Here is a 12,485-nt window from a genome sequence, read left to right as displayed (position 1 = left end):
GTACTTGACTCTCAATAGGTTTGTTTAGTAGCTTTAAGGCATTGAGGATCTGAAGCACAAATTACTGCTGAACTGTTGTTGGGCTACTTTAAACTAGAGAAGTTTCTTGCTGGTGTCTTGTGCAATTTTTTTTGAGAACGTAAAACTGTGTTATCAAGTTCAACAAAAAACCCTTCAAAAATAAGAGATGCCTCTTAATTCAAGAAGAAGTTTGAAAGTGAACAGATGCAGAATTTATGCATCTGCCTATCCTTGGATGCTCTGAACTTTTATGGAAGAAGTGGTGAATCTAGGATAAGGGTAGTAGTTTTGCTCATGCAGTAGTAGTTGTTAGTTAACTCTTTAAACACTGCTGCTTCATCACCTTATCAGAGACTAGATTTTTGGGGGAAGATTAGAAATTTTTGCTGGAAGATCTTTGGATCAAAAAAAGTTAGGTTTAATGTTACAATTAAAAATTGTGATTCTGCTGTGCTGCTCCTTGCAATACCTTCTTTCAAGGACTTTGTTTAATTAAAGTGCAGGAAATTAGGCAACATGATATCAAATTTGCATTAAGTAACATCTTTCTTAGGAAGGTATTGTTTGCTTTCCACGAGGTGTAGCTTCAAGTGCTCATCTCTCTAATATACCCAGAAACCATCTTGAAGGATCATTTAGCTCTCTGTGCAAGGTTGGTCAATATTTAGCTGAGCCTTCACAGCAGTTTGGCCCCAAAATCCTGACATAGGGCCAACTTGCAGTACATTACTATTTAACTTTATTATTATAATTATTACAAATATTTGTAACTCTTTATTGATCCTGTGTTTCATACTTGAAGAAGGGGCAATAATAAACTGTACTGTCAAGAGATGTGATGGTCATCCATGTTCCCTGGGAATTTCCATTCTGACAGTTATTTTAAGCTTAGAGAAAGTGCTTGTTTGGGTAACAATTATTTTGATCCTCGATCATCTTATGCTGTGAGGTTTTAAGGGGCTCTCTAAGCATCCCAGGGAGCAAGACACTGTTCATTGCTAACAGACTATAGTTGAAATTAAGCTGACCTGTCTTGTTTGAGTGTTGCAGGGTATGACAGGTGCATGCTAGAAGCTGCACTACTGATGCATTTTGGACTCTGAACAACAGCTTCGTATCAAAATCAGTTTAATGCAGTCTTTTAAAAGTAAATCTGTCAGAGCTGTAGCAAACTAAATCTAAGTGGTTTAAGTCTTTCTTACCTTTGTTTAGTGCGATATCAATTGCACTTTGCAGTTATTTTTACTTTTGAATTGCATTGAGAATTCATCTGCTGAACCCCTTGGTGATTGTCCAAGACTGTGTAGCTGTAATGGACAAACAAGTTTCATTATATAATGTTTTGCTTGTACATCCTGAGTATCTATGCTTTTAGTATTTTTGGAGTATATATTGCTGATCTTGATATCTTTTGGAGTAATTCTAATGGAGTTTGATTTAATGTTTCTGGGGACACTAGTATGTGTCTTCAAAGTAAATGATTGCGAAGTGTGGTAGTCTGCAGTTACAGAATATATAAAGATAACAAAATTGTGATGTGGTGTTTCTTAGATATCTGACATATATATAATGTCTTTAAAACTGCTAGGTGAGCAAGGGAGACAGCAAAAATGCCAAAAAGAAGAACAATAAGAAGACAAGTAAAAACAAGAGCAGCTTGAGTCGTGGCAATAAGAAGAAGCCTGGCATGCCCAATGTGTCCAATGACCTCTCCCAAAAGCTGTATGCTACTATGGAGAAGCACAAGGAGGTAAGAGCTGATTGAATGAGAAATGTTTTTTATTTCAATAAAGAGGTGTACAAAGCTTTGATACTTCAAACAGAGTCATGCCCTGTAAATTATACAGGTTTGGCTGGAGAATTGAGTGGCTCACCCAGACAGACCAGTACCAGTAAGTCTGGGTGCTCTTTGCTGCAAGGGCAGTGGGAATAAATGCAGCTGTGCTCGTGCAGAAATTCCTAACAGTCTAGATTGCTACAGCAGTTCTACTGTTACTGTTCAGTTCAGTGCCTCTTTCCTGTTCCTTCACAGGAAGGTGAATCTGCAGGGCACCCAGAGGTCTGAGATTTCCCAGGCCTCACAAGCACCCCACCTTGCAGCTGGTCATTCAAATGTTAGCTGATCCTGGAACTGTACACTCTGTAATGAGGTTTGCTGACCAAAACATCTTGATAAGTGCTAGCATATTAAGCCTTTTTATTTTTCAGGTCTTCTTTGTCATCCGTCTCATTGCTGGCCCTGCAGCCAACTCCCTGCCCCCCATCATTGAGCCTGACCCGCTCATTCCATGTGACCTGATGGATGGGCGTGATGCTTTCCTGACCCTTGCTAGAGACAAGCACCTGGAGTTCTCCTCACTACGAAGGGCTCAGTGGTCAACCATGTGCATGCTGGTGGAACTGCATACCCAGAGCCAAGACCGCTTTGTTTACACCTGCAACGAGTGCAAGCATCATGTGGAGACCAGATGGCATTGCACTGTCTGTGAGGTATGTTTGGTGAAGTTTTCCCTGCTTCTGCTCCTGTATCTTTGTGCCCAGAGTGCTCTTTATCTGATTTCTCATTATTAACTGATGGAAAAAGATATGTGCAGCTCATCTGCTGGCAGTTCAGAAAGGAGGGGAAACATTTTCCTTAACAAGTGGTTCTGCTAATGTGCTGCTTGGTGTGACTTCTGCCTTGAAAGAGTTGTGTTTTCTGTAGTTTATTTAAGGTGCTGCTGCCTAAGGAATTGGGAACTGTAGCCATGGCTTGAGCTGGAATGGTAGGATCAGCTGATTTTTCTGAAGAGCAATGTGTACATTTTCCTTCCAGAGTCAGAAGTGTGGGGCGGCAGTATTTCTGTAGAGAGAGCTCTCTGTTGGTTTGCTGGCACAGAGGTTTTTCTCTGCTGCAAGTCAGATCCCAGTACCCCTGTGACTCCTTCACTACTCTGTTGTCTCTCTGTAGAATGCTGCAAACAGCATTTGTGTCTTCAGAAGTGTTTGCAAAACCAGTGTTTTTGAAGATCGAGTTGAGGGGTTTGGTTCAACGCCCACTGGAAGCTGGATTATCATTGTATCTGGCTTCTTACTTAGTTTTCTAGCCTGCTGGAAGTGAATGACTGACTCAGATTTGATCCTAATTACAATTTGATACTTCCATTTCCTCTGGTTACAAATATATATATGTGTGTGTATGTGTATGTACATGTATTTGTGTGTATGTGTATATATATGTATGTATATATGTATGTGTGTGTATATATATATGTTTGTATGTATGTATATGTATACATGCACACACAGGTGCTTTTACTTTTTTGTTACATACCAGAAAGTTAATTCTAAATTTCCTATGGTTTAGTCAATCCTAAGAACTTAGGTCTTTTTCTTAAAGATCAGTTATTGAACCCAAACTCATGTGCTGTTGTTCTCACAGAACGCATTCTGTTCTTTCAGCACTTTGTTGTTTAACTCACATCTGCAAACTGAAAATGCAGCTTTCATTCTTTTTTGAAAGCTGCTACCTCTTCTGCCACTCCTGCTCTCTTCTTTTGAAGTAGGAGCAGATGAGTCCCCTGCCTATTTCTTCTCCTTTCCTGTTGGGATTTTTCTGGCCCAGCTGAATAATGTGTGACTTACTAGCTCAGAGCCAACTTGTTTTTCAAGGTTTATATATTTGTGTAGCTTTCAGACACCCTTACACCCACACACTTTCCCTGGCTATAATTTGGGTTTATTCCTTCTCTAGTACCTCAACATGGCATAAAAGATTGAATTTTCCCTAGAGCAAAAATTTGCCTGGAACAGGCTGGGAGTAATTGTTGAGGTGGCAGGACATCATTTATTCCTTTATCGTATGGAGTTTCAGGAACACTGATAACTCGTCCTTTGTTGACTTTTCAGGATTATGACCTGTGCATCACCTGCTATAACACTAAAAACCATGACCACAAGATGGAAAAATTAGGCCTCGGTCTAGATGATGAGAGCAACAACCAGCAGACAGCCACGACGCAGAGCCCCGGCGACTCGCGCCGCCTGAGCATCCAGCGCTGTATCCAGTCTCTGGTCCACGCCTGCCAGTGTCGCAATGCCAACTGCTCGCTGCCGTCCTGTCAGAAGATGAAACGGGTTGTCCAACACACCAAAGGCTGCAAACGCAAGACCAACGGAGGGTGCCCCATCTGCAAGCAACTCATTGCTCTCTGCTGCTACCACGCAAAGCACTGCCAGGAGAACAAGTGCCCCGTGCCCTTCTGCCTCAACATCAAACACAAGCTCCGTCAGCAGCAGCTCCAGCACCGCCTGCAGCAGGCGCAGATGCTCCGAAGGAGGATGGCCAGCATGCAGCGCACGGGTGTGGCGGGCCAGCAGCAAGGATTGCCCTCGCCCACGCCGGCCACGCCGACAACTCCAACGGGCCAGCAGCCCCCGACACCGCAAACCCCGCAACCCCAGCCTCCGCCCCAGCCTGTGTCACAGCCTCAGCCCGCGCCTCCCAACAGCATGCCGCCCTACACCATGCCAAGAACTCAGCCCCCCAGCGCTGTGTCCCAGGGCAAGGCAGGTGGCCAGGTGACGCCTCCAACTCCGCCTCAGCCACCGCAGCCACCAGTTCAGGGTCCTCCTCCGGCAGCAGTGGAAATGGCCATGCAGATCCAGCGGGCAGCAGAGACCCAGCGCCAGATGGCGCAGGTTCAGATCTTCCAAAGGCCGATTCAGCACCAGATGCCCCAGATGCCACCGATGGGAATGAACCCTCCACAGATAGGCAGAGGTCCCGGTGGCCATATAGATCAAGGAATGGGGCCGGCAGGAATTCAGCAGCAGCCACCGTGGGTGCAGGGGGCCTTACCCCAAGCTCAGCTGCAGCCAGGAATGCAGAGGCCATCCATGATGTCAGTAGCTCAGCCAGGTCAGCCGATGAATATGGCCCCTCAGCCGGGGATGGGTCAGGTACCCGGCGCTGCTCAGCCCAAACAACCTCTGCCCCAGGCGGCCTTACAAAACCTACTGCGGACTCTCAGGTCTCCCAGCTCACCCATGCAGCAGCAGCAGGTGCTTAACATCCTTCACTCCAACCCTCAGCTGCTGGCCGCTTTCATCAAGCAGCGGGCGGCCAAGTACGCGGGGTCCCAGAACCCGCAGGGCATGGCGGGGCAGCCTGGCATCCCGCAGGGGCAGCCGGGGCTCCAGCCGCAGCAGGCCATGCAAGGGCAGCAAGGAGGGGTGCACCCCAACCCGGCCATGCAGAACATGAACCCCATGCAAGCAGGAGTGCAGAGACCCAGCATGCCCCAGCAGCAGCCGCAGCAGCAGCCGCAGCAGGCCATGGCTGGGATGAATCCTCAGGCACAGCAGATGAATATGAATCACTCGGGGATGGCTCCCCAGTTCCGAGATCTCCTGATGAGACGGCACCAGATGATGGAGCAGCAGCGCCACCAGCAGCAGCAGCAGCAGGGAGCGGGACCGGCGCTGGGGCCAGGGATGGCCAACCACAACCAGTTTCAGCAGCCCCAGGGTGTCGGGTATCCCCAGCAGCAGCAGCAGCGAATGCAGCATCACATGCAGCAGATGCAGCAAGGAAACATGGGACAAATAAGCCAGCTTCCACAGGCCATGAGTGCAGAGACAGGAGCCAGTTTGCAACAGGCTTTCCAGCAAAGGCTGCTTCAGCAGCAGATGGGATCCCCAGCTCAGCCCAATCCTATGAGCCCCCAACAGCACATGCTCCCCAATCAGGCCCAGTCCCCACACCTCCAGGGCCAGCAGCTCCCTTCATCGCTCACCAATCAAGTGCGTTCTCCACAGCCTGTACCCTCACCGCGGCCCCAGTCCCAGCCCCCTCATTCCAGCCCATCCCCTCGGATGCAGCCTCAGCCTTCTCCACACCACGTGTCCCCGCAGACCAGCTCCCCGCATCCAGGACTGGTAGCTGCCCAGGCTAACCCCATGGATCAAGGGCACTTTGCCAGCCCGGACCAGAGTGCAATGCTTTCCCAGCTTGCTAGCAATGCCGGCATGGCAGGCCTCCATGGTACAAGCGCCACGGAACTGGGGCTCAGCTCCGAGAACTCAGACTTGAATTCAAACCTTTCACAGAGTACACTAGACATACACTAGACACGTTGTAGCATTTTGGGAGCAAAAAAAAAAAAAATTAAAAAACAAAGAAAATTAAAAAAACTTATTTTCGCAAGACTTTTTGTACTGAAGACAAATTTTTTTGAATCTTTCTTAGCTAAAACGACATTTTTCCCTGGAACACATCTGAACTCTGCAGCAGTAGTTTGTGGTTTTAAAAACAAACCGACAACGAACCTGAGGGACAGTAGAGTACAAAGAATATATTTTTGTTATGGCTGGAATCATAACCAGTCCTTTTTCTTGGCTTTTTTTTTCCTCGTGTGCGTTGGGGAGGTTGGGGGAGCAAGGCGGTCTTTTGGTTGCTCACCAAAGGATGCCCTGCTCATGCCTCCAATAGGTTTTATTTTTTTTTTAAATTAATGAAAATATGTAATATTGATAGTTATTATTTACTGAGGCAGATGGTAAACATTTTCCCTATTCTGGTTTTTCTTCATGTCACTGCGAAAAAAAACACCACAAAAACAGAACAACAGAAAAACACAGGAGAACCTTTCCTGAAACCGGAGGACAAAAGGGGTTAATGTTGCTTTAAAACTACATTACATATATAAATATATATATATAAAAATAAATACCAATCTTTTCCTCTTTGGTTGGAAATATGTCAATTCTTTGAAAAATGTAAAAATATTAAATAACTCAGTCCCCTCCTGAAGTCTACTTTTGTCCTCCAAGAATTTTCTATACAAGAGTCTGAGCTTAAAAAAACTTCAAGTATTAAAGTAATTTGTACATGTAGAGAGAAGACAACATTTTTGGAAATACACAGGGGCAGCTGCCAAATGGATGTAGTATATATATTGTGGTTTCTGTTTTCTTGAAAGAATTTTTTTTGTTATTTTTACATCTAACAAAGGAAAAAAAACATAAAAAAGAGGGTAAGAAACAATTCCAACGGGATTATTTCAACCTGAGAAAAAGTCCCTGGGGTTTCTTCTTTATGCTTGCTTTCTCTCTCCCATGCCCCTTTCCCACCTTCTTCCATTTTCTGTAAAACTTGAAAATAGAAAGCAAAAAACCCTCAAATGTTGTATATCATGCAATTAAAGTTGGTTACTTATAAATAAGAACTTTCGATCACTGTATAGACTGTTAAAATTGATTTCTTATTACCTATTGTTAAATAAACTGTGTGAGACAGACAGCCTGTTTTTAATGTTTCCCTTCTCTCCCACATGTGTTGCTTGTTCTTAAAACGGTGGGGGTAGCGGAGTATGTGCTACTTCAAATGTTTGCTATCTAGACGTCGGAGAGCTATTTAATGTATATGACTGTTTTAAAATGCAAATCTCTAATAAGGGGTGTGGAGTAATAATTAGTCTTCTAAATGGACTCTTTTGGTACAACTCTACATTCGCGTTGTTCCCGGCATGTATCTTACCAAAGAAACGAGGTCTGACCTCAACAGTTGTGCCAGTCAGCTGTGCCCCGCCCTGCTCACACAGCCTGGGAGCAGCTGATCTTCAAAGGACCTATTTTGCATTTTGAAATGAGAACTATTTGTTTGGATATGTGATATTAAAAGATCCTATTTCACTTGGAGTATATTGTGCGCCTTTTGGCACTGAAGTGTGAGCATGAGGTAAGCTTGTGTGGATGTCCTGCAGGCAGGTGCTGCACCGGGAGGGTGCGTGGGTGCCCAGTCACCCTGTGTCACATCTGGTGACACCTGCCGGACGCAGAGGCATTCGGGAGCAGAGATGCTGTCACCATGGAGTGCACGGGCAGTGACCCCAGCTGTGTGCTGCCCGCAGCTGCGCTCACATGGAGTTCATCCAGTCCTGTTGCATGCTGTGCTCAAGCTGGTTCTGGTAGATGTGGCTGGTTCATTGAGGGCTTCCCAAAATCCAGCCTTATGGTGTGCATGTGCATACAGTGCTGGCTGCCTAGGGAATAACTCACCACCAGGGCATTATGCACCTGGAAGACCCAGATGGGACCGAGGAGCACGACTGTGCAATGCCAGCTGTGTTGGGAACATCAGTGTATCCGTAGATCCCAGACAGATAAAACAAGCGAGCTGACCTCAGGAAACTGCTGGTGGAAGATGATGGAAGGGGTAAGTGCCAAATAAAACTAATGGTGTATTACAATGTGAATGGGTGTTAGAGATCTTCAAAAGTGGGAGTAAAATGCTTGGGTTTTGGATATAAACACAAATAGGACAATGAATCTTGTATTTTAAAAGGGGCTGGTGGCAAGCTTTCAGCAAGATGGTAGAAAATTAGTGGCAGGCTTAAGGAAAGCAGCCCTGGGCTTTGGTATTTCAGCCTTGGCTAAACCTCATACTACTTGCCCTGGCACCGTGCAGACCAGCTCTGCACCAAGCCCACAATCACCCTGGTGCATTGGGAGGGACTGCTCCTGACCTAAAGGAGAGGAGAAAGCAAAAACCCCCATGTATTGAATGCCAGGACAGCCTGGAATTGTTTGGGTTTGTGCTCTGCACAGTAAGCTTTCCTCTTCCTTCCCTGCCACCAAGCAAAGCCTAATTTTGCTTTCAGCCTTGGTGGACTTCTCAGGATGGAGCAAATATAAAATTCTTTCTGACCACATACAGGCCAGTGAAGTGAAAAGTATGCCCAGCCTTCTGACTTAAAGGCTTTTAGTGCAAACAGCTTTCATTTGTGCCACTGAGTTAGCACACAAACCGTGGTTAGAATTTGTCCTGACCTGCATCAAAGCATCTGAAGTGGGGAAGTCCTGGGACCTTGCAGAGCACACTACAGATCTTCCAACTTCAAATGCCAACATAGAGACTTGCTTGAAAGATGCCATGATGCATTCTATGTGACGGCAGAGCTGCTCTGTCCCTCTTTGTAGGTGCTGACTCTGAGTCAAGTTCGGTTTTTGAGGTGATATGGATGATCAATAGTCTAAAATTACATCCCTCTACTTCTGCTTTCCCTGGTTCTACTGGAGGACCAGAAGCCACCACTAGGGACACTGCTATGGCTGTTTCAAGTAGCAGGAGGATTTCAGGGTGACAACAAAATTTGGGTGTCATCTGTATCTTTCTTGCCATTCAGTTCTGAGTTAGGTTGTTTCACTGCTGTTTATTAGACTCTTGGACCAGCAAAAAGAATTCACACTGGAAGTTCTAGCAATCCAGTCAGATATTGATTGTCCAGTTACAACAATGCTAATGGTTGTACTCAAATAATGTGTAGTTCACGGATGTAAACTTTCTAATGTCTGACCTTGCAATATCCCAGCTCCATCAGCCTCTCCCCAGCTGACAGAGGCTCTAGTCTTCTCATCACTGTGCTGCCCATTTGCTGGATTCACTATGCCGATGTCTCTCCTGTACTGGGTAGCCCAAACACCAGATAATTGCTCAAAACCCAAGACAATGTTGGTGCAGTCACCTGGTCATTAGACAGCTGTTGTAACAGCAAAATGAGCTACAGCAGCTCCTGGCAGGCTAAGACAAGCCCAGGCAAAGCCTGACAGAGCCTCACAGAAAGCAGAGCTTGTGGCCTCTTACTGGCAGTGGCAGCACTGAGGTAGATGATATGACAGTGACAGCCATTCCAGCTTTTGTTTCATTTTTCCAGTATACAATACACAATTTCTCTGCAAGAAACTCCACCTCCTGTTTCCAAGATGGTCTTTTTGCTGCTTCCAGTTTCAGCTAAACTCAAGGACTCCAGCCCATCTTCTCTGGGCACTCTGGAACAGATCCTGTAGTGAAAGACAGCAGCAGTCAGAAGAGTCTGCTCCATTAGTATTTGTATGTAGAGTTGTGTTGACATATATTGACAGATTTAATGTGGTAGTAAAATAGCAAGGAAGGACAGGCTAACTTAGTATTTGTGCCATTAACTGGATTGCCTGTTGGGTCTGGGGTTGGATTATTTGTTCACTATAGAAACTGTTCAATTACTGTGACAGTGACAAGTGGCTGTAAATGTGGAAGAACTTGAGTGTAGCATTAAGGATGATCTGACAAGGGTTTTCTGCAAGCTCCTCAGCCCACGAGAGAGATCTAGAAAACAGCAACTGCTCAAATCTCCCACCTGCAAGTAGGCTGTTGCCTCTTCTTACATAGTGCAGGATACTCTCTTCATTTCATGGTCACCTGGGTAAAATTATTCTGCCAAAGGTTAAGAAGAATATGTTTTATTATATTATTCCATCTGTTTTCTTGTTGGTTTTCCAAGCTTATCTACCCTATCTTCCCTTTTCAAAGACAGTAACATGAATGTACAGCCAAGGCTTACGTGTCTATAAATACTTTTTCTTCAAAATGGTTCCCTTCCCAGTGCTCATGACAAAAATTAAACCCTTCAAAGGCTTTTGGTTTTTCACAGTGTCAGTTAGGAGGAGCCTTAGGAAAGCCATGTGCCATTTCGCACTGCACACAAGAATTTGGAAGGCCTGTAACCAAATGGCTGCCACTTAGTGCTGGAAGTGAAAAAAGGCCCCTGGAGCATCAGCATTCTCATGAGCTCTTTGAAATAACAGAGTAGAAAACTGAAAAAGGAAGCTCTGGAGAAGCAGTAGATAATTTATGAAGCCTGGGGACCTGGAACATGAGCTCTGCATCCCAGAGCTCCTGGGTGAGAGGACAGTCCCAGTAAAAGCACAAAGAGCCAGTGAGACAAGGCTCCTCAGAGAAGGGGTGGTAATGAGGGACAGAGCAGATGCTGAAGCACAAGAGCTGCACACCTTGGAGCTGAGTGCCTGAGGAAGCAGCCTGGCCCTCTGTCCTGCAGCAATAATCCCTCCCACTGCACTGGGGCTCCTTCTGTCATTGCACCTGACAGCAGCCCTTTGATACTGATCTTTCTAAAATTTTTATTGCAGAGTATGTTAAAACACAGATCAAGCCCAGAACAGCAGCAGGGAAGGAGATGGGAAAAGTGAAGTCTAATCTAAGTGTTGGGTTTTGGTTACCTGAGATTGTCAGTGCTTTTCTCTCCATAAAGAAAGGAGTTGGCTTTACAGAACTATTATGATTATTGTTACATAACAGAGTTTTTATTATTGAAAAGAATATAAGTATGTCTCAATCAAGATGAACTTGATTCACATTAAAATTAATTTATTTAAATACCATTATTTATTGAAAAGGCTTATTTAGACCTGCAATGAAAAATGAACAGCTGTGGTGTGGGGACTGCCTTTTAAGCTTGTTTTGTGTCAACACAGGACTTGTTTCTACTGAAGCCTTCAAGAAGCCTTGAGCCAGCCTGTGTGTGACCTAAGGGAGCAGTGCTGCTTGTTCCACTCTGGGAAGGGAGCAGGGCACGCACACCAGTTATAGCTCACAATGTGTTCCATGAAAGATTACTGCAGTAGAAAGACTTAATGAGCCTTTAATTTTGGATTGTGTCTTTCCTGGAAACAGCTTTGCTGTCTGCCATGCTCTGCAATGTCTAGCCGTATTTACAAGGCAATAACAGTCATTATGATTTATTTCATTATTAACTATATTATTTTAAAGCTATTTTCTATTTTTAACATTGCTGGAGGACTGTTTGGAAAACCTGAATGTGGAGGATCCCTGCTGCTATGCAAATTTGCTGATCAAGCTGCAGACTGGCATTGCCAGCTCCCCAACACTGTCCCCCTGTAATTAGGCTGTGACCACTACCCTGGATTCTCAGCGTGTTTCATATGGATAGTGACACTCAAAGCTTTGTGTTTATATGAACAGGCTGTAGCCCCATGTTACAGGCTTTGGATTGTCTGGAAGAGCAATCCATGTATAAGGTGAGCCTTTGGAATGAACCTTTTTCATGCTGCTTTACTCCCACCTGCAGCTAAGACTGTGCAGTTGTGCTTCACACATTATTTGTTCAGCCACTCACTACAAAGTCCATACAGACTAGGAATGCTCAGTACAGCCCTTCTTTCTTTCTTTCTTTTTTTTTTTTCCCCTCCTACAATGTCAACACTGTGACAGTAACAACAAAATAAAAGGGTGGAAAATAGAACTGCCTCCGGGGGCTTACCTTTACATAAGCTTCTTGACAGGCTGATAGAGCTGGGCTTGTTCAGTCTGGAGAAGAGAAGGCTCTGGAGAGACCTCACTGCAGCCTTCCAGTACCCAGAGGGGGATTATAAAAAGGAGGAAAATGGACTTTTTATATGAGCAGGTAGTGACAGAACAAGGGGTAGTGGTTTTAAACTGAAGGAGGACAGATTGAGATTAGGTACACGAAGAAATTCTTTACTGTGAGGGTGGTGAGGCACTGGCACAGGCCGCATAGAGAAACTGTGGAAGTCCCATGCCAGGGAGTGATCAAGGCCAGGTTGGATGGGACTCTGGGTAACCTGCTCTACTGAAAAATGACCCTGCCCTCCAAAGGGGGTTCGAA

The 12,485-nt window shown here is 45.2% G+C and overlaps 1 protein-coding gene across 1 annotated transcript in view; it reads left to right on the top strand.

The window, feature by feature from the left end:
• The window catches only part of EP300 (EP300 lysine acetyltransferase), a 59,870-nt gene extending 52,551 nt beyond the window's left edge, over positions 1 to 7,319 (top strand). The window contains exons 29-31 of the mRNA XM_084206498.1: positions 1,610 to 1,771; positions 2,230 to 2,511; positions 3,910 to 7,319. Coding sequence (XP_084062624.1) covers positions 1,610 to 1,771; positions 2,230 to 2,511; positions 3,910 to 6,132 — 2,667 coding nt within the window. The 3' untranslated portion in view covers positions 6,133 to 7,319. The remainder of the gene's footprint in view (positions 1 to 1,609; positions 1,772 to 2,229; positions 2,512 to 3,909) is intronic.
• Positions 7,320 to 12,485: the final 5,166 nt, after the last annotated feature.

This window comes from Fringilla coelebs, assembly GCF_963513975.1.
Source record: "Fringilla coelebs genome assembly, chromosome: 5".
Lineage (NCBI taxonomy): Eukaryota > Metazoa > Chordata > Aves > Passeriformes > Fringillidae > Fringilla > Fringilla coelebs.
This window is presented reverse-complemented; position numbering and strand designations above follow the sequence as displayed.